At 34.4% G+C, this 25,628-nt stretch overlaps 3 protein-coding genes across 7 annotated transcripts in view; 2 read left to right on the forward strand and 1 right to left on the reverse strand.

The window, feature by feature from the left end:
• The first annotated feature begins 1,276 nt into the window (after nt 1-1,276).
• On the forward strand, nt 1,277-17,039 carry LOC129801435 (uncharacterized). 5 transcript variants are annotated; one of them, XR_008751694.1, is made up of 11 exons: nt 1,283-1,447; nt 1,573-1,959; nt 2,030-2,843; nt 7,307-7,681; nt 7,755-7,987; nt 11,824-12,469; nt 15,323-15,535; nt 15,956-16,060; nt 16,193-16,276; nt 16,392-16,492; nt 16,553-17,039. XR_008751694.1 is itself a non-coding variant. In XM_055846493.1 (8 exons), exons 1-7 carry the CDS (start codon nt 1,428-1,430, stop codon nt 15,524-15,526), a joined length of 2,679 nt encoding a protein of 892 aa, XP_055702468.1. In that variant the 5' UTR covers nt 1,283-1,427; the 3' UTR covers nt 15,527-15,535; nt 15,603-15,893. The 5 variants fall into 5 exon arrangements, 2 of the variants coding, with proteins under 2 accessions (XP_055702467.1, XP_055702468.1); XR_008751695.1 differs by having other exon boundaries at nt 16,392-16,451; XR_008751693.1 differs by having other exon boundaries at nt 16,392-17,039.
• LOC129801439 (uncharacterized protein C3orf38 homolog) lies at nt 16,293-17,489 on the reverse strand. Its single transcript, XM_055846496.1, has 2 exons — nt 17,249-17,489; nt 16,293-17,180 (listed from the first exon to the last, which is right to left on the reverse strand). The coding sequence occupies exons 1-2, from the start codon at nt 17,385-17,387 to the stop codon at nt 16,423-16,425; spliced, it is 897 nt and encodes a 298-aa protein (XP_055702471.1). The 5' UTR covers nt 17,388-17,489; the 3' UTR covers nt 16,293-16,422.
• A 4,524-nt stretch (nt 17,490-22,013) lies between these two features.
• Nucleotides 22,014-25,628, forward strand: part of LOC129801441 (AFG3-like protein 2) — a 28,302-nt gene continuing 24,687 nt past the window's right edge. Inside the window, exons 1-3 of the mRNA XM_055846498.1 lie at nt 22,014-22,284; nt 22,371-22,816; nt 22,885-22,978. Coding sequence (XP_055702473.1) covers nt 22,204-22,284; nt 22,371-22,816; nt 22,885-22,978 — 621 coding nt within the window. The 5' untranslated portion in view covers nt 22,014-22,203. The remainder of the gene's footprint in view (nt 22,285-22,370; nt 22,817-22,884; nt 22,979-25,628) is intronic.

A 25,628-nucleotide genomic window follows, 5' to 3' on the forward strand; every position in this document is an offset into this window, starting at 1 on the left:
ATTTCTCTCGGCCACTAAAGAGCTTGCGGGTGCGAGTCAGTTTCAAAAATTGGCCCTCTGGTTTAAGGATCCTGTAACTACACAGCTTGGTCTATCGGTGTGCCCGTCGACCATTTTCTCTCTAGTTCACAAAGTTGTGAAATGTCTGTGTTGTGACAACGTGGATAATTTATTTCCAAACCTTCCGCAAACATTTTTAGTGACTCCTGCGACGAATTATAATATAATTAATTATGCGACACTGCGTTTCGTGTACATAGTGAAGTGATTACATTAAATAGGTCGCCAACCTAAAATAATACTGTTTTTACGTAATTTAATATATATTTTAGGAAAAATTATTTTTTTTATAAAATATTTTTTTATTGCTCAAAGTGTTAATTAGTTATTGTTGGTTTAGTAAAACATATTATTATCCTCGTAATCTTTGCTATTTCTTTAATATTCGGAAGTAAAATCATGAGGTGCATGTGACAGCTTCATTTTTTCTCCATTTTATTTTGGTGGAAAAATCCACATAAATTCCACGAGCATTTCCATGGATGTATTCTATATAAAAAAAATCCAGCATAAATCCATTAATTTTCCTTGGAATGTATTATGGAAAATTCCTATGGAATTTTTTAAGGAAGATAGTGGAAAAATCCCAAGGAATTTTTCGCTTGTTATTCCTATTCCGCTTTCTTTTGCTATGGGGCACTGTATATAAAGTAGAATGACATATCTTTCAGTGAAAAAATAAATTTATTTTAGTCAGATAACTTTAAATCGGTATTTTTATGGAAATTGGGAATGAGTTTTTTTGCACAAATATTTTTTGTTGCTTTTTCTCTGACCTGTCACACAAAACTGGGAATAGCAACCAAACGAAGAGTGAAAATGAGTTCAAACTTTCAAGAGATGTTTATAAGACTATTACCGTGGACACTATAGCACTTTTAAATAAATAAAACCTTTATTGTCGCTGTAAATGTGATTTTTGTGAAGACCGCCTGGAGGCGGTCTTACCCGTTAGAGGGTTAAGGTGGCGAAAAATACTTATTCTACCCTACTCAGTATTATATACTCAGGTATATATGTCGACTCACGCACACTAATGATGAGTATTTGAGACATTTCACATAAAATCTACTATGTATTTTATATGGGCATCTAGTTTCGTACTAAGTATTATACTCAGTATATACTGAGTTTGTACATAGTAGATTAGCCAGCCGGGCTGTAACTTATGTGGAACTTAGCTAGGACACATTTTTTCACTTAGAAGCATTTTAATGATTGATTAAATCCAGTTTGTGTTTACTTCAGGGAGATCAAGAGTGGAGAAGCAGCTGGTGAAGCAGAAAAAAATAGTTTTGTGCAATTTGTAGTAATTTAATTAGCTTTTTCTAATTGTACTTACTTGCTGGAGGTGATAATTGTGTGGCATGTCTAAAGTTGGCTATGAGTAAGTGGATTTTGTGATTGAATTCGTGAAAACAATTAAACGTTTGACAATATAACCTCCAAAAAAAATTGGGTGGAAAATTTGGAAAAATTGACGGAAAATCTGCAATTTTTGATCTTCCGTAGGATGAATTCATCGGATGCATCGTCGCCTGAAACAAAATCAAAGGTATCTGAGGTGAAAAAGAAAAAGCACAAGAAGCATAAGAAGCACAAAAAGTCCGGAAAGAGTGACCGTGTTGAGAAGGTGAAGAAGCATAAGAAGCACAAAAAACGACGAAAAGAGGATGAAAATGAACAGGAGGCTGTTCCTATTGTTGTACTGGATGACGAACCGGTGCACAAGAAGCTTCTGGTGGAAAAATCCAATGGACATCCGGCGGCAAAAGGTAAGAAAATCAGCAAGATTCCTACTGATCCCTCCAAGTTGGTGGAAATCATTACAAAAAGTTTAGATCCGACATCTGGACCGGCTTTAGAAATTGTCTCATCGGAATCTGACGACACAGAAGGGTTAGTTTTTTTAAGGAATAGATCTGTGACAAAAAAATAATATTAATAAAATGGGAAAATATTTGAATAGTTTGGTGGAGGATTGTGCTAGTCCGGATGTTGCAGTAATCGAAGATGATCTGAACTTGGAGGAGTTGATGAAGCAGAAGGCGCTGCTGCAGGCTCGTCTTGGTGCCTATCTGTCAGACTCAGATGATGAACATATTAGTAAGGCACAAAGTGGTGAGAAAGATGGTAAAAGCAAAACAGAATCAGATGTCATTTTATTGGACGATTCCAGTGGTGAAGCGATCGTGAAGGTCGACAGTGCCAACAAAAGGCATCGGAGTCGGTCGCAAAGCCACACACTCAAATCCACTGACAATCATCGTCGCGGGCGCGATGATAGGCTCAATGACATGGGTAGGAGGCGTGATCGCCAGGACAGTGACAGGAGTCGCAGCCGGCGTGAAAATGAAAATCGCCATAAGGAGGATTTGAGGCGAGAACTGGAACGGGATAGGGAGCGATCTTTTCGCGAACGCGAACGTGCTAAGCGTCACGAGAGGCAAGATATGGAACGCAATCTTCAGCGTGATCGATCACGAAATCGTGATCAGTATTCGGTGCGCAGGGGCAGGAGTTACGACAGAATGGGACGCGAGAGGACGCCTGAACGATTCAGAAATCGGCAGTTAGGACGAGATAAGGGGCGTGATCGGCATGAGAAGGAAGAAGTAAAGGACAAATACAAAGACTCACTGAGTGAGGGTCAGACTCATCCAAAGAATCGAAAGGATTCAAGTAGCGAGAGTGAGATTGTAGACATTGACATCAAAGACGACGATGAGGATGAGGAAAAGATCATTGAACAGAGACGAAAACGTCGTGAGGAGCTACTTAAGGTGAGTTCAATTGAAAATAAACAATTTCAGCTACAGTAGACTCACTCAATCGGCAAAAATTTTGTTGACAATTTTCACGTTTAATTATGAAGCTAATTTGCTCAAATTCGCTGTAGTTCTTCCTATTTTATCGTAATCTTTTATAATTGAGCGCTTTTTGTGGAATTTACAAACCGTATATCTATAAACCGGATGACATTTCGCCAAAAAAAGGCCCATTTGAGAGAGAGTCTCCTGTAACTAAAAATTGCATGAATTCTGGATGCAATTTTTTTTTTATAAAACAGCGACTAAAAGTAAAAGATGAGATTTTTATCCCAAAAACCAATGATAAGCCCAGATAGGCTTATGGCGGCTGAGATTCTTTACAGGCAATCACAGAGTACTTACAACTCGGAATGCGTAAAAAACAATTGTGACTTGAATTTTGTGGGCAATGGCTCTGACACACCTTTTAGATCAGGAAAATTTCATAAATTAGAAATTCGGTTTCCTTTCTTTCTCACATGTTTTGCATATGTCTATCTCATTCTTTCGCACTCTTCTTCTTCTCTTAAACATCCCTCCAAATTCAATTTAACTCAATCAAATTTGGTATGCGAAAGAATGTGTTAGTTAGTCATATGCGAAACATGTGAGAAAGAAAGGGTTTCAAATTTCAACTTTATGAAATTTTCCTGATCTAAAAGGTGTGCCGGAGAGTCATAAAAGCTTTGCATATGTCTATCCTACTCTTTCAGACTTTTCTTCTTCTTTTGAACATCACACCAAATTAAATTTAGTTCAGTCCAATTTTGAGACCGAAAGAAAGTGACAGACTTATGCAAATCTTGAGAAAGATAGGGACGCGAATTTTCGCGGACTCAAAATCGAATTTTAATTGCATTCCGAATTATCCCCGTTGTGTGCATTCCTTCACAGAGAAAAATCCGAAAAAGTCAAAATAACATTCCGGAAATGTTAATTTTACCCTGCAGTAGGGGGAGGTGGGGCTACATTGAGCTGTGGGGCTACATTGTTATACGATTTTTTCGCATATTTCTAAATGAAACTGGGTTTTAACATAATGTAATTTGGATAGACAAAATAATTGTGCTTCTAAATAAAATAATTACAAGGACCAGTTTCATTTAGAAATATGCGAAAAAGTCGTATAACAATCTAGCCCCACAGCTCAATGTAGCCCCACCTCCCCCTACTGACCGAAATCGGTGTAAATATTACTCTTTTTAGGTGTATTGAGGGTTATAGTTACCCTATTCATGTCAATTTTACACTTAAAAAGGTGTAAAATTAACATTAAAAAATGTTAATATTTTTTACACTTAAAAAATGTTAAAGTTCCGAGGAGAAAATCTTAATCGCACCCTCTTTTTTTTCTCAGTGGTCGCCTGTAAATATCTCATTTGCCATAAGCTTATATGGGCTTATCACTTGTTATTTTCGATTTTAAATAATTTCAAAATGGTACGGTCATCAAACAAAAATTTTCATTGAAATCAATTAAATAAACAACAGAGGCATTCCGGTTAATTTGGGTATTAATAAGGATCGGAGTGAAGTGGAAATGTTTTGAAAAGTGGTAGAATTTAACGAAGCCTTTTTAAAATATCCAGGGCAAAATTTGAAAAGTCTGACACTTAACTTCAAATGTATTTTTATTCTTTTCTTGATGAGGCACCTTAAAAAAAATATTTTATCAGTTTTATTACAGTTTCAATTATAAATTTCCACCCAATAATAAAAAAGATGAAGCTTTATAAAAAAGGGGTAGCAAGTCGTGCGGGCTTTGCAAAGTGTTCGAATTCGTAACTTGGAGGCTACACTTCAAAAGTACCGTCGCATCATTTACTGTTTACCGGTTCTCAACCGATTTGGGCCGATTCATAGATCACTCAAAACTTGAACTTGATTAAAAGTTAGTTATCGCTTATGAACCGGTTTATTACCGATTCAAAACCGGTTGAAATCAAGTAAATTTTATCGAAAATTTCAAGACCTTTCCAACGAGCCCACAACATGATTGCGTATTTCTCATTCGGACGAGAAATACGCTTTGTAGAGCCTTTTTAATCTTTTGCCTTTAAAACACTTTATTAGGAACTATTCAACGGTATTTGGTGTGATTCCTTATAATCACTCCTATTTTCACATAAGAACGAAATGTCCGCCTTTATACTCTCTAATGGCTCCTACACACTAGAGAAATTTATGTCCATATTGAAGGCAATTCCCTACACTGGTGCAGAAGAAAACTCTTCAATATGGACATATTTTTCTCTAGTATGTAGAGGCCATAAAAGATATTCAAAAAATGAAAAAAATCGCACGACATATTTTTGAGCAATCCCAAAAACATGGGGTTTGGAGGGGAAGGGACGGGATGATCGGAGTGGAAATAAGGAGCATGCTAACAATCTTTGGGTCGACTTATGAGGGGTCCTCGCAATTCGCTATCTCTAACCGTTTGGCCTCTAGAGCTGCCGACAGTCGGACAGACAAACGACAAACAGCGTGACGGATTAGACAACTGCTCTCTCTCTGTGGAATTTGAGCAGTAAAAAACGGCATATTCCCAGAAAAAGTGGAACCAAAGTAGTTGGAAAGTCGGATATACTGAATAATAGAATGAAATGCGTAAAAACTAGGGTAAGCGCTCATTATTTTGGACAATTTCTTTTTTTGGACACATTGAGGATAAAATTGGACATTAAAAATAAATTGATTAAAAATATGGATTTTATTCCAATATTTGATGAATAATGTATTCTATCTAAATATTTGTTCTTTTTGAAAGATTTTAACACTAAATTCATTAAACTTTGAATAAGATTTGAGTTAAAATTGCTTTGTTGAAAATTCAGTGTGAGCAATTGCTTACGAGAAATATGTCAGAACTTCGTGTTTACTTCAGTCTTATTTAGCTGTGTTGAAGTACACAGGAAAAAATATTTCGTAAAAATGTTTGTAAATGTTTGTGAATTCCTATGGAGGAGTTACGAAATGCTCGTGAATCGTATAACTCACAAACATGTTCGTAAAAGTTTGTACTTTTTTCACAAACATTTTTCGTAACATGATCACTTGACGAGCATTTTTTGTACTTTTACAAACATTTGTTCGTAAATGTTCGTAAACACACAAAAAATGTTCGTAAAATTTTGTCATTTGTTCGTAAATGTTTGCTTTCCTGTCGAACATTTTACAAAAATTTACGAACAAATGACAACATTTTACGAACATTTTTTGTGTGTTTACGAACATTTACGATTTTACGAACATTTACGCCATTTTGAATTTTCGAAAGTTAAAAGATAATCCGGTCAACCAGTTTGCAGTGCTCGATTTTCGACAGAATGATTTGAATTTGGTTTTTTTCGAAAGGTCTTGAAAATTCCAACTCAATTGCATTGGTACATCAACTGGTGATGATTCGGTAGAGTTCCTGTAATTGATTTATCTTATCAAAACATTGTTTTTACGGGTTTTTCGATCTGGAGATCAAATTGTGAGAAATATAAAGTTTCTGAGTTCGATTTGATTATACAGTGGGACCTCGATAGAGTCAACCTCCGATACAGTCTAAAAAAAAACAGGTAAAATTTGTATATTAATCTAAGCATTTTCTAACAAAATAATTTTCTTTTCGTGATTTTAAGCGTTTTGACCGATTGAAAGTTCTCCTGTCTTTTCTCTCTTGCCTTAAGATTTTTTTGATTAGGCCAATGAGCGTAATATAAGGAAATTTGTAAACAAAAACGTATAGGATGCTAGAGTTTTTTAATACAACATAGCAAAAAACTTTTTCGAAATTTATTCATACTTTTTAAAGAAATTACTTGTTTAAAAAATGTACATGATAAACGAACATAAAAGTTACCCTTCTAAGGAAAACACGTAAATTAATTTTAAAATTTCACATTTTAATTGATTTTTTTAGGACTCCGATAGAGTCAACGAATCCAATGGAGTCAACAGGCCTGAAAATAATTAGTTGACTCTATCGAGGTTCCACTGTATTTAGATTTTTTTGGAAAGGTCTTGAAAAATCCAACTAACTGTATCGATTTTAATCAGCAATGAATCGGTAAAATATCAATAATTGATATTACCTTTTTCGAATTTACTTTTTTATTTGTCCGTGTGTTACTTATGCCAAAAACATTCTAACTAAAATGCGCATTTCTTAACCAATTTTCGATTCCGGAATGCTTTTGTAAATCAATTTAATCGGTAGTGACCCGGTATTCACCCAAAAACCATGTGAAAAAAAAACAATTAACAGAGATTTCTTTTTTGTGAGTGCGTGAATTCTGCAAAGTGGAAGGCTTTACCATCTCTTTTCACGTGGAAATTAGAGAATAATATAATAGATTTCTATGAAAATCTCATTTTAAAAATGCAATTTGAGAATATTTGACGACTCTTGATGCAATTTTGGTTTCTTATTATTTCTTGAGTAGAAATTAGGAGCAGTTAGTGAGGATAGCAATCAAGCATTAACTTCGCGTGAGCCTTCAGTGAGTCATACCATTGAGAGAAGAACAACACCAAAAATTACAACTGTTCCAGAGTCGTCTCCCATGAAGAATAAATTCGTGGAACCAGATGCAACTCCGAAGGTTGCTCCAATGGAAACTCCTGACAAGGCTGAAGTAGAGGATTCTCTAACGCCTCCTATACCGGCCTCAAGAAAGGATCTACAGGCGATAATACAGGAGAAGAAGCACACGATAGTTGTGGGCAATAAAGTAGTCAATCGACCAGCTAAGGATAACAATGCCAAAAAAGGAGAATGGGATATGTTTGCAGAGCAGGATATTGCATCAAACTACGATGTGAGTTTCAGTTCTTGATTCTTTTTTTGTTTTAATTAGAATCTGTCAGTGTTACAATCGTTTGGATTTTCAGTCTCCCAGCACCATTGTGGCCAGTAAGCAGATCCAAGACAATCCAGCCCTTACAGACAATTGGGATGATGCAGAGGGTTACTATCGTGTGAGAATTGGAGAAATTTTGGACAATCGCTATGTTGTGTCTAGTTATACTGGACAAGGTGTTTTCAGCAATGTTGTTCGGGCACGGGATCAAGCCAGAGGAAATGTCAATGTTGCCGTGAAGATCATCAGAAATAATGAAATCATGTAAGTTTTCTGAAATCTACCCAGCTTTGCAATACATAGGGTAAAATAAGCTAATTCAAAACCTGCTCCAAATGGAAACTTTTCGCTACTCTAAATGGAAACGTCACTGTTTTCATGATAAATACAGTACAAAATTACTATATTTATATATTTTCTAAACCACAGTTTCATTATTTAGTTAATTTTGCTCAAAATAAAGCGAAAATCCATTCATATTCACAAATTTTAACTTGTTAATTTCTCAGAAAAATTAAAAGTGTACCTTTTCACCATCGAATTTTTCATAGATCGAGCATGTTTTTCAATGAAAAAACACAATAAAGTGACCATAGGCGTACCGTGGCGGGGGCGAAGGGGGCGATCGCCCCGGGCACTGTTAAAATAAAGAGCGCCGTGAGGCAACTAAAAAAATTTAAGGGCATAAAAAATTAAATCGTTATAAAATGAAGACGCTTTTTTAAAAATAAACACTTAGAAAATTAGAGATCTTAGGCATCATGAAATTATAAAGAAAAAAACTGACATAAAAAATTAGGGGCATTTAAAAATTTGGACATTTAAATTTGCAGCGCCTAAAAAATTAGGAGCATCAATAAATTAAATTAGTCGGTGAAAGTTTAAGGCGTTAAAATATGTAGGCGCTCTAAGAATAAGGAAACGTATTAAAAATATTGCACCCACAAAATAGAGGCGCCGAAAAGTTATAGAGAGAAAAAGCCAGTCAAATGCCTATAATTCAGCTTATAAAGGTGTGATTCTGTCATTGTAAATTCAATTTCTTGGCAAATTTCAGGGGATTCATATTTCTAAAATAATGCTAATTTGCATTCGTAATGTACTAGACCTACTAAACATATTATATTGTATTGTATGTATTGTATTGTCTACTTGTACTTATTGTATTGTCTGTCACGGTAAATATTAACCCTAATAAACCCTCTATAACTTGGAATAGTTGCTTTTTCGAAAAGACACTTGCAGTGTGCAAAAATGCATAAAATATTAGGGGAAGGTTTTGCACATTCGTAATGTTGCAGCTTCGTAAAAGTTGATTTTTTTCCAAGTTACTAAATGAAATTCATCAATGGACAAATAATCTAAAAGCTGGCCCTATATCTCACATTTCCTAACAAACTTGGAAGCCTAGGCCTTTTTTCCTGGGTCCAAAAGGCAAAAATAAAAAATGGGCCTAAAATCATAATTCTGATGTGTAATATTTTATGCATTTTTGCACACTGCAAGTGTCTTTTCGAAAAAGCAACTATTCCAAGTTACGGAGGGTTTATTAGGGTTAATATTTACCGTGAAAATCTTTTGTTTGAAGGGGGTCGTTTTTGTGGGTGGAGGAAAATTCATAAAAATTACCACCCTTGCAGCTCAGGAAAATTGAATTTTGCAGCTTCGTAAAAACATCTGTCAAAATTACTGACCACCGAATTTGAAAATTCCTCACTGTTTTGGGTCACACTGTGCACGCCGCTTGGGATATTTGGCTCATCAGAGATTCCACTGAATAAATTCATAAGAAAATTTTGGGATATTACATAATTTTAACTAAAATCTCGAAGGAAAACACGCGCTTCCCCATCAAAATGAGACTTCATCAGATGTTTATAATAAGTTTATTCATCGCATTTTTTTTTTTCTTTACATAAATATTTCAATTTTTCTTCCACTCTTCACATTTACATTAAGAAAAAAAAGAAGATGCGAGTAAGTAATGACTGGTGACAAAAAAAAATGTCAACGTGTTGTCATCACTGAGTTCAGTTATTACAGAATATGGTCAAACATTACTTTATGTGTTTTTGTACTTTTCAATATCATCTAGAGAATTAATATTCAATACTTTATCATTCTCTTTTTTCCGCAAAAGTATCCTTCCCTTTTTCACCCAGACGAAACTCCACCCCACATCTCTTGCTACTGCTTTTGCCTGGAACAACAGATCTCGTGTCGACTTGCTCAATCTCTCATTCATTCTGATCGGAAGACCAGTATGTCCTAGCACGTCAAATGTGGTCTTCCCAGATTTCCACACACCTCTCCAACACTCCAATGCTGTCTCTCTGAGTCTCCGAGATACAAAGTGCACAACTAAAAAATCACATCCCGTTTTCGATGCAGAGTTCAATTTTTTTGTGCTATTCAATCCAGTTTTGTCAGCGGAATTTTTTTTCTTGATTATAAGGCATTCATCCAAATCACGTTCTTCGATATGTATATTTAGAACTTCTTTTAAGATACGTTCAGTTATTCCAAATTTATTATCCTCATTCACATGGGGCAATCTCTGAAGTCCATGGATCTCAATCGCGTTCAAATCCAAAGAGTTTATTTTAGATACTTCATTTTTTAAATGCGCTACATCTTTTTTCAAAGCATCATTCTCTTTCTTTAAGTCCACGATATCCTTAGTAAATGCGGGAAGCGAATTTTTCACCTCAAGAATAGATGCCTCAACGTGATCGAAGCGGGTTTCCAAAAACTTTTTCAACTCTGAAAATTCAGAGCCCATAGATACTTTAGCTGATTCTGCAACCGTAACTGGATTTCTCTCTTTGACACTAATACGTCTCTCCCTGCATGATAGGCAACTCCACGAACTTTTCTGCGCGGGTGAAGAATTTACATAATTCTCAAATTCACTTTTGTCCATTCTTTGACATCGCGCATGATAAATATTATCGCACACATTGCATTTAACGCAATCTCCAGCATCTCTAATAATTTTGCTTTTGCACTCAGAACAATAACACGGCATATTGTACCAATGAACACAGCTGATTGGAATACGTCTGCACTGGCCGAGATACTCAACTGAACTGAGTTTTTATTTCACTTCTGTCAAATTAAACATTAAGCCTGAATCTGCTTATGGTGGATGTGATTCTTTCATTGCCCATGCGGTGCGTTTTGAGAATTTTTCATGCTTTTTTTTCAAGCGGAATTTTTCACATTTTACTTTAAATTAATCACTGGTGATCCTAAGAATCACTTATGTTCAAAAAATGTTCTGTAAGTCAGATTCGAGACGTTAGAGAAAAAACAAGGATTACAATAGGTGTGATTACTACTTTCTGATTTATGCAGTGATGAAACTAGACTGCTTATGGTTGATGTGATTCTTTAATTTCCACTTCGATGTATTTTGAGTATTTTTCATTCAATTTTTCATCGATCGACCATGCTTTCCAATGAATAACACAATAAGTTGACTGTTATTTATTCGTTTTGCTTAATATTTATGTCATATTTCTAGCTAATTTTAGTTAAATTAAGTGCTAATCTTTATTGTTAACGGTACGTGAATTTTTTAAATGAAATAATTACTTATTTCGTGAACAAAAAGGGTTTTTCTGAAATGTCTGCAAATGCTTCAATTGGAAATACCGGAAATATGATTTTTTTTTGGAGAGATTTTCTTATTGTTTTAGATTGAAAAGGAGAAAATACCAGGAATAAGAACAAATCCTGCACTCAAGAGCAACTCAACAAGGTTTTGGAAGTCTTTCGTCGCGATTTCACTTACACTATTTGTCTCCAATTAGAAACTTTCCCTTGTCTCCATTTGGATCAATATGTTTCCAATAGAAGCATTTTACGCTCGCGTATTTTTCTTGTATTTAAGAAGTTTTCAAATTATATTTAAAGAATTTTCACTAACATTCTAGAAGAGTGAAGGAGTAAATTTATGTAATTCTCTTCAGAAGAAATATGAACTTAATGTGTTGAATCTTCTGTCAAAGTTAAAGCGTCTGGAAATGGTTTTGAATTAGGACAGTTACCCTACTTAATATCCTTAAAACAAAATGTTATTATATTTTAAAATTCAGGCATAAGACCGGCCTTCGTGAGTTGGAGATTCTGAAGAAGCTCAATGATTCTGATCCTGAGGATCGATTTCACTGCTTACGCCTGTTTAGGCACTTTTTCCACAAGCAGCATCTCTGTATGGTTCTTGAGCCACTCTCAATGAATCTCAGGGAGGTGCTGAAGAAATATGGAAAAAATGTGGGTCTTCATATTAAAGCAGTTCGAAGTTATACTCAACAACTCCTGCTATCTCTAAAACTACTTAAGAAAACGGGCATTCTCCATGCTGATATAAAGCCAGACAATATTTTGGTGAATGAAAGTCATCTAATTCTGAAACTTTGTGACTTTGGATCAGCATCTGTTATAACAGATAATGAGATAACACCTTATCTGGTGTCAAGATTTTACAGAGCCCCTGAGATCATTCTCGGCATTCAGTATGATTATGGAATTGATATGTGGTCAGCAGGATGCACGATCTATGAATTGTACACAGGTAAAATTCTCTTCAGTGGCAAGTCGAACAATCAAATGCTGAAGTTCTTCATGGATCTCAAGGGAAAGTTTCCCAATAAAGTCATTCGAAGAGGACAGTTTAGAGATCAGCACTTTGACCAGAATTGCAATTTTCTCTATCATGAGATAGATAAAATAACAGAAAGGGTAAGTTTTGCATTTTTTTTCTTCATTTTATTACATTTTATTTATTTTTTTTATTTTATTGGATTTTATATATTATTCCATGAAATTCGTAAAAATTTCACAATTCGTGATAGTCCGGCGAATAATTTCGCGGTCTCTAAAAATCCGCGAAAAAATTCCGCGGTCTGTGACAATTCGTGGAAAATTCCGTGGTTCATGAAAATCAGTGAAAAAATCCACAAAAAAATCTGTGGTTCACAAAAATCTAGAAAAAGTTCATGAACCGCGAAAAAATCCGTGATTCACGAAAATCTGCGAAAACATTCGCAGACCGTGTAAATCCGTGACAAATTCCGCGGTACGTCAAAATTTGCGGAAAATTTTGTTACCCGCTATAAATTTCGCAATTTGTCATATTTCATTTCATTTCATTTTATTAAGGGGTTTTCGACATTATTGGCGATTCCCCTACAATTTGTCATAGTCCGCGAAAAATTTCGTGATTTGTAAAAATCCTCGAAAAGTTCCGCAATTCTTATAAATCCGCGAGAAAGTCCGCGGTTCGTGATAATTCGTAAAAAAATCCGTGTTTCGTGAAAAGCAGTGAAAAAATCTGCGATATCAGAAAATCTGCGTAAAATCTGTGCTCGATTTTCGTTTGAACCTCAATTTCGAGGTTAAAAAACAATCTGAGAGAAAAATTGCACATGGATGAAAATGTAACTAATAAAATTCTCTATCAAACACATAAAACAGATTGTTAGGGACAGCCCTAGTTTTCGAGATATTTTTGATTAAAATTGATAAAAAGTTTGGTTTTTCCATGTTTTCTGACATATGAGACTACAGCGCCCCTGGTGTCAGTTTTACGAACTCCATATGTCCGAAGGTTTATCGGACATGTAAAGGAGTACAAATGTTCCCAGATTAAGAATTAAATCGGTTCAGCAGAATCGGAGATATAGGCACCCAAGTATCAAAAAACGACAAAAACGGTTTTGCCTAGATTCCAGGCGCAAAAATAAAATGAAATCGTAAATCATTTGACCTTAGCAATAGAAAAAATAGCATGAGAACCCAGGGACAAAATCACTGTTGCACAGTGTTATGATTATCGAATGAAGCAAATATATATCCTTAAATTTACAATGGTTTGTCCTTAGTTTTGATGTGATTTTGCATTATTCAGGGACTTTCATGAAATTTACAACAAATATAAGTATGTAAACTTAATATGTGCATGCAGATAAACAAGAAATCGTTGCATTTCAAAAAGTTTGGTGCCCGAATTTCTCCCTAATTCGGGTGACATTTCGGTCCCAAATGTCCGAATTTGAGAGACTCTACTGTATTTTCAGCTGAATTGAAATCGGTTAATATTAAAAAAAAAAATGAAAATTCAGAGAATTACTTTGACCGTAAAGACCGTAAAATGTTCGATGAAAAAGCATTAATCTATGATTCTGATAAAGATGAAAACATCGAAATCGAATGGTTAGAAATCTTTAGATGCAGTACCCAAGGAAATGAAATTTCTTATTGAGACACCAGAAAAGTACTGACTAAAGCTCCGAATGTTAAAATATAAGTAAAAATATCAAAATATTTTGTAAAATCCGATAAATGGTAGCGACTGCCACTTGATCCCTCCGTGACACTTTTAGTTAGGGTTCTACGAAGTGTTAAACTATTGCAGAAAGTAAATAAAGCAGATTTGACAACTGAGAATGTATGAAGTGAAGTTAGCGTCGCCTATTGAAAAGCAATGGCGATAGGTGGTGAATCAATTTTAGAATATTACCACTTTCCGCCATGGCTCATTTTTACCATAAAAGTAATATAAAATGAAATATTAAGTAACTAGGGTAAGTGTGCCAAATTTCGGCATAGTTGCATGCAAGCGTCAAAGTCTCAAGTTTGAAATGTAATATTTTAAATACAAATTGATTTATTTTATTCCTTCTTCTGAAGGAGTGTTGCTTGGAACCTTGTAAAGAGTTTACCGTCTTTATTTACTCTAAAATCATTCTTAATACATTTTAAAATGAATAAAAATATAGACATAGCTTTGGTGCCTTATTTCGGCCACCTTCATTCTCATAGTTCCTTGCCCTTTAGGAATTCTTCCAATGTCTTCACGTCATCTCGTTAGTCGAAGCTACATTTTTTGTCATTCTTTTGCATTGTATAATCTCTAGAATATGTAAAAACTAAAAATTCATGGAAATTCGAGGAATAAAAAATGTGTCTGGAATTGCAAGCTGGCCGGAATTTGGCACACTTACCATACTATATTTGGTAAGAAATATTGGATTCGATTCACTTGCTTAAAATATTCCTCTAAAAAATGCCTAAACATTTAAATTCAAAACAAAAAATTAGTTTTTCGATTCTATACGTAGCAGCAATAAAAATACAAGTAACTTTGTGGCCCGTTTATTTCATAAATCGTGAAAAATAGCGATTTCAATATACGTGGCGAGAAGTGGTGATTCCACTCTAACATTTCAAATGAGGCAACAAACTTTTGACGCATGAAAAATGAACAACTTTTAGAAACCAATTATTTTTTGTATGAAATAAAATGAAATATTGTTTTTCGAAATTCATAAATAAGATCTACGGATTACAGGCAACTAATTTGCAATAAGAAAAATTGTAAAAAGTATTTTTTTTCTATCATTTGTTGCACCTGATTTGCCGAACATACATGAGGCAACAAACTTTTGAAACCTACTGTAACTGTTCTCTTTTTGAGTTCGAGCAGTAAAATTAGGTCAATGAGTAATAAAATCATATCAAAAAATAAATAAAAAGAATTCACAAACATCAAACTTATATTTTCTTTTTTTTGTTTTATTTTATTATTTACAGGAAAAGATCGTAGTGCAATCTGTCATAAAACCCACACGCGATCTACAGCAGGAGTTGATTGCTGACCAAAATTTGCCGGATGATCAACATAGGAAGGTGACACAATTGAAGGATCTCTTGGAGAAGCTGTTTGTTTTGGATCCTGCTAAGAGAATATCTCTGAATCAGGCATTAGCACATCCCTTTATTCAAGATAAGATGTGAAAAAAATATGTGAGTCCAAATGGCATCGAAGAGATTTATTTTTAATTTTTACTTTTTTTTCCAATTGGTTTAACAGACATTTTACGTCGTCATTTTATTCACGTTATTATTTAATTTAATTTCTTTTTCTTTCAATTTATAAAAAGAAGAGAAAAAAAACTTATAATAGTGGATTTGCATATAATGAGGAACAAAATTAAAGTATATGTTTGCTAGAATTTGAAAATGTAGTTGAGTCGGATAATAAAATAATCAGATAGAGAGTATTTGAATGCACATATAATGCAAGATTCAAAGAACACAAAAAAAGAAAATGATTAAAAAGATTTTAGTAGAGAAAATAAATTCAAGATAGTTTAATTTAAAATATATGAGCGGTCATTGAGTGTTTAAAATGTATTTCTACAATTCCTTTTTGCCTTTTTCCAGAGCATTTTTTGGAGAGACCTTCGATTACCTTCCGGATGGGTTTAATTGTGTGTGACTTAAGTGTCGATCCCGATTAAGAGATTAACGTTTGAGACATCATCAAGGGTTAGTGAAACATTGATGACGACTTAAACACACTTAAAAAAATATATATGAGCATTTTTTTTTTCGTTTACTATATTAAAAGTCTCTTGAATATTCTTTTGTATAGTTCTTTACTATTACTCTGTCTTCCAGATTAACTCAAATAAGGATTTTTAGGATTTGAAAATCGGCCAATTACGTTCAGCTCGTGCATTGGATCTCGGGTTTTCCTTTTAGGTAAGTACTTTTAAAGTTTTTTAATTGATTTTTAATTTATTAAGAAATGTATGTTTTATAACAATTTTTGAATTAGCTAAAATTCCTAGAACATTTTCTGATTTTCTCTTTTCAGAATCCTTACTGGAGAGTAGATTTGACATAATTTATTCCGGAAGGATGTGATTTTCGAGCGGTAATTCAATGATATTCTTGATAGACTGACATTCCTGGAGGGTAGGAAGTGACTGTTGCTGTGTACTTCTAAGTTCAATCTTTACTTGTTTGCATTTCCAGTTATTGGGTCCGGTCGAAGGATCTTGAACTAGGCCAAAGGCACTTTCAAATATCCCAACCCACCGATTGGTCACATGAAGGGTACCACAGCAGACCACGAAGACCAATCCATGGGGATTTATTCGTCCTTGAACTCCAGAGTGATTGATATTGGGGTTAAATGTGAAGTTATAGTTGTTTCTCGTAGTGATGAGTTTTTCCAAGACTGCCTCACTACCATGGGCATTCTCATCCGATACCATGTCATTTTGGACCAATCTTATGGCACACGATGCATCTGGCCAGAGATCATCAAGTGCTAGGGTGGTTTCATTGAGTTTCCGGAAGAACCATGATGCAAATTGTCGAGATAGAACATTAACAGGGAAGTCTTCAACAGCAACTGCTGCCACTTTTTCCGGCTGCGTAGGACTAGGTGAAATTTCTATGGCTTGTGCAATACCTGAGGAAACTGGTTTATCTTGCCAAAAACGAATTATTCGTTGAATAAGTGCCTGTTTGGTGGAGTTTGGGGAGAATGTTGCTCCTCTCTGCATCAAATACGTAATCAGAATATCCTTTGTCACGGCCTTCTTGTCCAAAATGATTTGAATGGATTCACAGTAGTGTAAAATTTTCTCAATGGCATCTGTGATCGTAAAATGGTGTTGAAAAAAAATGAAGGTAAAGTAAAATTTAGAGAAAATTTTTGTTTACCTGCTGATGTTTTTGGTGAGGTTATGCTCACTCGACTTAGAAAAAATTTAGCCATATCAATTGCAATAGCTTCAGTGCGGACATCAAATGTAAAGAAATCACGCAGACCGGCTTTTTCCCATTCCTGCAACTGGGACATTTTCCAGGAGAGCAATATAAAATCGTTCTGATACAATTGAAAAAAACAATAACACAGCAAGATTATGACAAATGAAAACACCGCCCAACTGACACAGCAGGAACTTCCCGGTTGAACTGAGATTCCTTACAGAATGTTTTATACAGTTTCAATTCCAAATGAATATGGTATACATAATTAGTACGCATAATGATATTATTTTGGTTCGCGATGCTATTTGAATATTACGTCCGCGTTAAGCCACTATTCTTAGGAACTTCTACATAGGGTGGAGTAAGTACTTTTGGCCACTTTAAGGTTGCATGTTCTTGTAATTTTTATAATCTTTATTTAAATAAAATGAAATTTTGTACAAAGATACCTTAAAGCCGTTTCTTCCTAATAATCCAAGAGAATTCCCAATTTTTTATGGATATTTTAGTGAAAAATTCATTTTATGCAATTATGCATGTTTCAGTACTTTTGGCCACTTTGTAAGCACTTTTGGACATTGTGTGTAAGGACTTTTGGCCACTTGTTTCCAATGGAATTTTAATACAGTAGACTCTCGCTTATCCGTGGACTCTTTTTCCGGGTGACATAAAAAAATCCGTGAGACAGTTGAATTTTAAAAATTTTGTTGACATATTTTCCCCGTTTTGGGTTTTTTTGTTAAAGCAAATGTGCTCTATCTACTGTTAATTCTTTCTCATTGTAACTTTTTTGGACAGTACGCATGTTTAGAGAGAATGTCGATTCAGTCAGATCAGAATTCACTCCATAAATTTGCAATGCAAACAAAAAAATCGTTAGATTTCAAACAATTTGATGTGTATCACTCTCAAAATCCGTGTGACATTTCGGTCCCGTTCCACGGATAAGCGAGAGTCTACTGTAAAATAACAGAAGAAATAGCTCTCGAAAACTTTCACAAATACACAGCACAAGTGTTATTCTTATTTAACACCAATTTTATGTGATTATTAGAGTATTTTAAATGACTTTTTGCACATTTTCTATTTGATGTAAAAATCAGTCAAAAGTCACGATTGTATTTACTGAAATCCGCGAGGTGCGCCACGTGTAAAATGTATGGGAAAATGAAAGGCCAAAAGTACTTACACAGCCGAAAAAAGTAAGCTCTTTTAGCCACATCCGATTTTCATTTAATTTGTTAGAAAATCTTATTAAGGATGATATCACAATAAAATTTAGTTAATTAAGAAATGGACTTTCATTGAATAACATCAAATATTTTCATCAAAAATATGAAATAATGCAAAACAATCTCTCTTAACATTAACAAGTTTCTTAAGAATCCCATGTTTTTTAGTGATTGTTTACCTTGTCAAGAATTTCTTTCAATAACTTAGAATTAATCAAGTCGATACAAAATCAAATATGGTTTTCTGATTCGTTAGATTAGAGGTCACAAAAAATAAGACCCATTTTGCTGTTCTAAATAAACTCATAATTGTCTTACAATGTGATTTTACTTTAAGTGGCCAAAAGTGCTCACAGGGCCAAAAGGGCTGACTCTACCCTACAAGCGTTCAAAACATTAAATACACATGAGGGGCAATTCCAAGCTCATGGCAAGTTGCCTGAAATTTGAAGCCACTTTCTCATACTTCGATTGTAATTTATATGGGATTTTCTTTTCACTCGCGGCCGTTACGCTAAATATCTAAAAAGTGAGAAGTTTTTTGCATTATAAGATACCGTTCCGTATAGAGGGATAAATATACTAAATTTTTGTTTAAATAAATTTTTTCCCCGGAGCACTGAGCTGAGCCCGAGATCAATTTAGGAATTGGCTTCAAATAGCTCCATAAAAGGCTAACTTGCCAAGCGCTTGGGCAATTCCCGAAAGTATCCAGAAAAAATTTTGACTGGTTTCTGACTGTTTTCTGTGCAGCGAATTTCTCCTTCCCGTTAAAAAGTACGTTTTCTCGCTAAAAATGGTGGGTGTACAAAGTTTTGGGTCTGCTGGAATTTTGGGATTCCAGACAATTTTACCCTCCAGCTTGCGACTTGTGGGTACATTTTTTTTTTACGACCAAAATCTTATGAAAAAATATTTCTTTGCATTATTTTATTTAAGTAAAGATGACCAGACATAACAATAATAAGAAATTAATGGATTTTAAAATTTTATAAACGTTTAACTCTTTCACGTCATTAGGGTCATATATGACCCGGGGAATTTTTTTTTTACTATTTACATTAATTGAAATCTATCTGTTTGTGCACGACATCATAATAGAAGGATGTAAAATTCTTGGCTAATTTTCTCAAGACTCCAGATATTCAGGAAAAGAAAATATTTGAGATCAAAAATCACGAATTTCGAACATTGTGAAAATACTTATTTTTTCAAATTTTTTTATATCCATTTATTTTTTTTAGCAAAAAGTTCTTTAGAAGCACAAAATAGAATATCCAAAGATTGGAGAATGCATATTTTGATATAATAAACTACTCTCAATTTTCCAGAAAAGCGCGTAGAATTTTCCGGGTCTATGACCCTATTGTCAGCAAGGGAAAAGTTTATGAAAGTGTTTTCATGCCAACAATGTAGTTGGGACAATTGAGACATTGTTTTTCTTAGTGAAATCCAGGAGGAAAATATCTTGCGCTCCTGGACATTTCATCTTATATCTGATGAATTATAACATATTTTGCAATATTTTAGAGTATTCTGCAAGCGTCTCATATTGTGCAATTGTATTGTGTGTGAATAAATATGTAGATGAGATTATTTTTGCCAAATACCACTCAAAATATTGTGACACAGACTGTTCAAGGGATTACCAGGAAGATTCCTTGAACACCAGGAGTTCAGTGTTCATCAAGACAATCCAGTTTGCCATGGTTTTGGCCAAATCAATAACTTCAAGCAAAAAACTCTTAGAAAGCCCGTGATATAGATTTTGAAAATGATATGTATACTTCCCTTGCCGACAATAGGGTCATATATGACCCAGAGTTTTTCCGAGTTTTCAAGCAATGGAAATTTTTTTTTCCTCTCAGAACTATTATATTTGATCATAAAGTATTAGGAAAAACTCAATTTTACATGAATTCACTTGCTGAATAAAAGTGTGACGCGAAAGACTTAAAAAACTGCAGTGTTTGGTGGTACCCCTGTTTGGTGGTGCTCCAGTTTCCCCTAATTTTTTCACAAAAAAAATTTTTGACGTTTGTTTACTTCGCTTAATTTTTTTTATTTCTAAAAAATTATATTATGAATGAAATTATGAATTTCGTTCATTTTCGCTTTTTTCAGATTTTCGCTTTATTTGGAGTAAAATTAACTAAATAATGAAATTAAGGTATAAAAAATATATAAATAAAAATTTTATATTGTATTTATAATGGAAAAAATGATATTTCCATTTGGAACGTTTTGAATTAGTTTAATTTACGGAGCGATGCAACTTTACAGATCTCGTCTATTAATCTATTGACTTAAGAGATTTGCGGATGCAACTTTATGAACGAGATGTCAAATCTCGTAATTTTATTGACAGGGTCTATTTAGAACGAGATTTTATATGAACGAGATTTGCGATGAAACCCTGAGTGGTGAATTTTATAAAATATGAATTCCAACCTCAAAACGTCTCATAACTAATGGACACTTTTTCTTAATTTGACGTTGATATTTAATTCATTAAAATAAAGTATTTTTTCCTTGGAAAATTGGATTTATATATTTTTTAGAAGATATTATTTTACATATTGATTTTAACAATCCCAAGTTTTTTTCGAACACATTGATAGTTCTGCTTACATTATTGCCGGTTAAGGGAATTATTCTACCCTTTCTGGTCTCATAATCTAGCATAGAATAATCTGAAAACACCTCCGGGAGATAAAAAGGACTGCAATTTTTGGCGTTGGATCATTTATATCCGCTTCCTAATCCAATCCACTCGCTAGGAATGAAATATTTGTCCAATTTCTGATAGATCGTTCATAAAAACGAATCATTTGTCCAGCATCATCATCTTGTTTTACCAATTCTTGATTCAATTCGGTTCTGCAACTATTTCATCTCCCGGTGACCTCTTTGATTCTCCTGTATCGTTCAAGCATATTAGTCTATTCCAAAGTTTGTGATAACAAGGATGCAAGCATACCTGCAATGTCAACGAACCCTTTCCGATGAACCTCTTGGCTACCAATTTTGATACCCCCTGTTGCACAAGAATTCAAAGATCTGTAAAAAAGATCTATTGTCCTGTCGTATGTATGGATTACTTGATTCCAAAGAATAGCTACTCACCAGTAGGCTCAGCTTTTGCACTTTCATTTTCCATAGTTTCATCAAAATTAATTTTTTCACCAAATATTTTCCACTTTTTCACTGTTTTTTCTTCCTGCCCTCTATTTTTCAATGAACCAAATTAGCACGGGAATTAAATGACACCCCTAGTTTGCATGACAGTCTCGTTCAAATAAACTCACGCACCATTATAGAACCTAATCTTGCATACCAAATTCTTCAAAATTTGACCTTATATCTTGTAAGATACGAAAATAAAGTTGCATCGCTCTGTTAATTGTTACCCTCTGTCACATAAATAGTCTTATAAGAAAGTAACACTACTGTGATTGTGTTCCAGCCGGGTATTTCAGTGATGTTCTTGCATAAGCATATCGTTATGCATTACATATGATATGTATTGTACAGCCAGTCGGGACTGGGATGGTTAATTCGACACTGGAAAATTGAAGAGAGAGCTAGAGATATTCAGTGGACGCATTTTTGATTAAATTTTTCACGATAATTATGTAAAAAGTTGTGCTTCATTCAAGAAAAAATTACACTATGGCTTATAGACTTTTAAGTAGTGCAAAGAAATTGGAGAGAAATCTCTTAAGTAGCCTGAGAAAGGGACATTTAAGTTCTGTGAGTGACATAACCTACAATTTGTGATGCAATTCGAGTGATTTTGTGAAAATAATCTTTTTAATATTTTTACCTTATTTTGGTAGTTTCACCATGATATTGCGACTTTGCGAAGGGATGTCAGCCCTTGGACGTGGGATGCACTTTTGAAGGAGTGGCGAACATTTTGTGAGAAACCACCAAAGGGATTTGAGAAGTATTTCAGGCAATCGGGTGGAAAACAACGGAAAGAAGCAAGTGAGACGGATAAGAATAAAAAGACTCCGTCATCTGATGAACATCCACCGCGTAAGAGTTCACCTGGACCACCGAGGGGTGATCCAGGCAAGAATGACTGGAATTTTGGGATGTTTAATCCAAGTCCGGCACGTGGTAAAGGCAGAGGATCATCAGGACGTCCAATTGGTGGCGATGGAGGTGACAAGGAGAAGTGGATACTATTTGGAGCACTAGGAACTGTAGCCCTTGTGGGAACGTTAGCGTACTTTGAGATGGGATACAAGGAAATTGGTTGGAAAGAATTTGTGACCAAGTAAGAGGATTTTTCGAATGTTTTCTCAAAAACAAATAATTTACAAAAAAAATAAAAATTTCTTACAGTTATCTGGCCAGAGGAGTTGTTGAAAAACTCGAAGTGGTCAATAAGAAATGGGTGAGAGTTCGACTGACTCCAGGGAGTTCGAGTGATTCAGGGGTGAGTTTTTTTTCCGTTACTTAGGATTTCTCAATGTGACAGTCACAAAAGGATTCTTGAAGTTTCAGCGATAGTCAATGAAATGATAGTATAAGTATTTTGTCAAAAAACGGCTCCGTGAAAAAGTTATCTGAAGGTGCAATTTCAAAAGCGATTTCAGTGTAGTAGGGTGGAATCACCACTTCTCGCCAGTGCCCCACTTTTCGCCACTTTTTAATGAAATCGCTATTTTTCGCGATTTATGAAATAAATGAGCCGCAAAAAGTTACTTGTATTTTTACTGCTGCTACGTATAGAGTCGAAAAATATTAATTATTCGTTTTGAATTTACGACTTTGAGCATTTGTTAGAGCAAAATTTTAAGCAAGTGCATCGAATCCAATATTTCTTACCCAATATACTAAGTGTCATCAAATTTTTTCCAAGCAAAATGTATCCTTTTGGATAAATAATTTGCCTATTGAATATTTAATTACACTTGTGGAATAGATAAAATTTGTATTAAGTTAATTAATATTTTATTTTATATTATATTTATGTAAAAATTAGGCATGGCGAAAAGTGGTAATATATTTGAATGATTTGACCACCTGTCGCCATCTGTTTTAAATAGGCGACGCTAACTTCACTTCGTAGATTCTCAGGTGTCAAATCTGCTTTGTTTACTTTATGCAATAGTCCAATAGTTTGATTTCTCAAATAAAAGCGAAGAAAAATCATTTAAAGTGAGTAATTATAGGGTGATCATGAGAAAAGCGAAATACTGAATGTATACTTTGCATCCATATTGCCCAAATAATCGAGTTTGGACGTTTAGTAGTGGGTGGCGAGAAGTGGTTACAGAACTGGCGAAAAGTGGTAAAAAGTGGCGACGAAGTGGTTATTTTTGTATTGTTAATAAAAATCAGTTTTTTAAGTAGTCTAGAGTTAAATTGGAGGACTATTGTTTTCGCGAATCTGCAGCTAATAAATTTAAGTAGCTTTATCTCAAATTTGAGTTATCTGATAATAAGGGGTCAAAAGTTATAATACAATTAATTTCACTTTTTCCTATACATGGCGATAAGTGGTTACTCCACCCTAAATTGCACAAAATCTATTCTAAATTTATCTGGCTAGAATAATCCACTTCGATTTTGTTCATTATTTTTATTTAATACTTTTTTTTCATTATTATCTTCCTAAGAACGCATGATTTATGTTATAAAATTGCATATCGCTCCTTGGAAATTACAAGGGGCCAACTCAATCTGAACCATTTTTCAGGAGACAGCATTAAAAAGATTCAACTTTGTATAAATAATTATCTTAATTAACCCCCCAATTCTGAGATAAATCTTTAACTCTTAAATCTTTGAATCGCCCTTTAAAGGCCGATTCGTATTCTGTGATAAAAATCTTTAATTTTAAAGTGTCAAATTTATTTAAACCTTTAAGACAGTAAATTTCGAATTCTACGCTAAAGTTTTACAGACTTAAAGATGTCAAATGTCTATAAATCGCCTTTAATTTTAAAGCTGCTCGAGAGGACCTTTTAAACCTTTAAGTCCAGTTCAATTTGAGATTTTCAATTGTTTAAGAAGTGTGTTTAATCAGAAAGGTGGGTTTAATTTGTCACAAAGATGTTTATTCATGTGGAAAATGATATACATAAATATTTCTGCTTATTTTTAGTTTTGAATCCAATGGATCCGGGACTTGAAGTAGCAGTATGTAGTACTCTGGAATGAACTTCTATGTCAATAGAATTACTGGATGACTGTTGTGGATCTAAGAGAATAGTCACAGGAAGGCTGTTGTGGCCAGTATGTTCACATATTTCATGATCTCCATCCACAGAGATCTTTCCAAAGACCTGAAGTGCTTTTTCTTCTGCAAACGCGTCAGCGTCAGCTATTGTTCTGGTTTTTGCCCACCTCCTCCAGTTTCTCCATCGCATCGGTAGCCTTAGGAACATACTCATGGAGTTTGGGTGGGAATTCCCGTTCGTTTTTAGATTCTAAAAGTGATACAAGAATAATTAAAAAGAAATACAGAAAACATAACGTCAATCTTTGTTTACCTTAGCCAGTCTGCGATGATCCTCTCGGGTGGCCCCATTGCATCCGATTTCTGTGATATTTGACCACTACTGTCGTTTAATGTGACGAAAGTCTACTTGTGCTCCATCACAAAATCGAAGAAGCACTCCTTTGGACTGAAAAGTATGTTGGGTCGCCTCTTCCTTTTCTTTGGTCCAGATGAAGCTTCTGTAAACACAAATCGAGCTCATCACGCATTTACAACCACTTCCTGTTTGAAACTACTTACCACTTGACATAATTTGGCTCGAATCACTCATTTTCTTCCTAATTTGCCACAAAAAACCTTTGCATGAAAATTTCGCGTGTTTTGTTTTGATTAATTTGACATCTTGGATAATCAAATTTCTTTAGTGGACCTAAAGGCTATTTTATCCGATATTCCTATAACTCGGAATGTGAAATCTTTAGTGTCAAAGTTAAAGCTTTAACTTAAATCTTTAGGCTTCTTTATCTCAGAATTGGGGGGTAAGTATGTTAATAAAAACAATTTAGTTATTTTCTATTTGTATGAGCATTATGTCCAGCGCACAATAACTTTTGTTTTGTAAACATGTTTCGACATTTCA

This window comes from Phlebotomus papatasi, chromosome 2 (genome assembly GCF_024763615.1).
Source record: "Phlebotomus papatasi isolate M1 chromosome 2, Ppap_2.1, whole genome shotgun sequence".
In the NCBI taxonomy this organism is placed as follows: Eukaryota; Metazoa; Arthropoda; class Insecta; order Diptera; family Psychodidae; genus Phlebotomus; species Phlebotomus papatasi.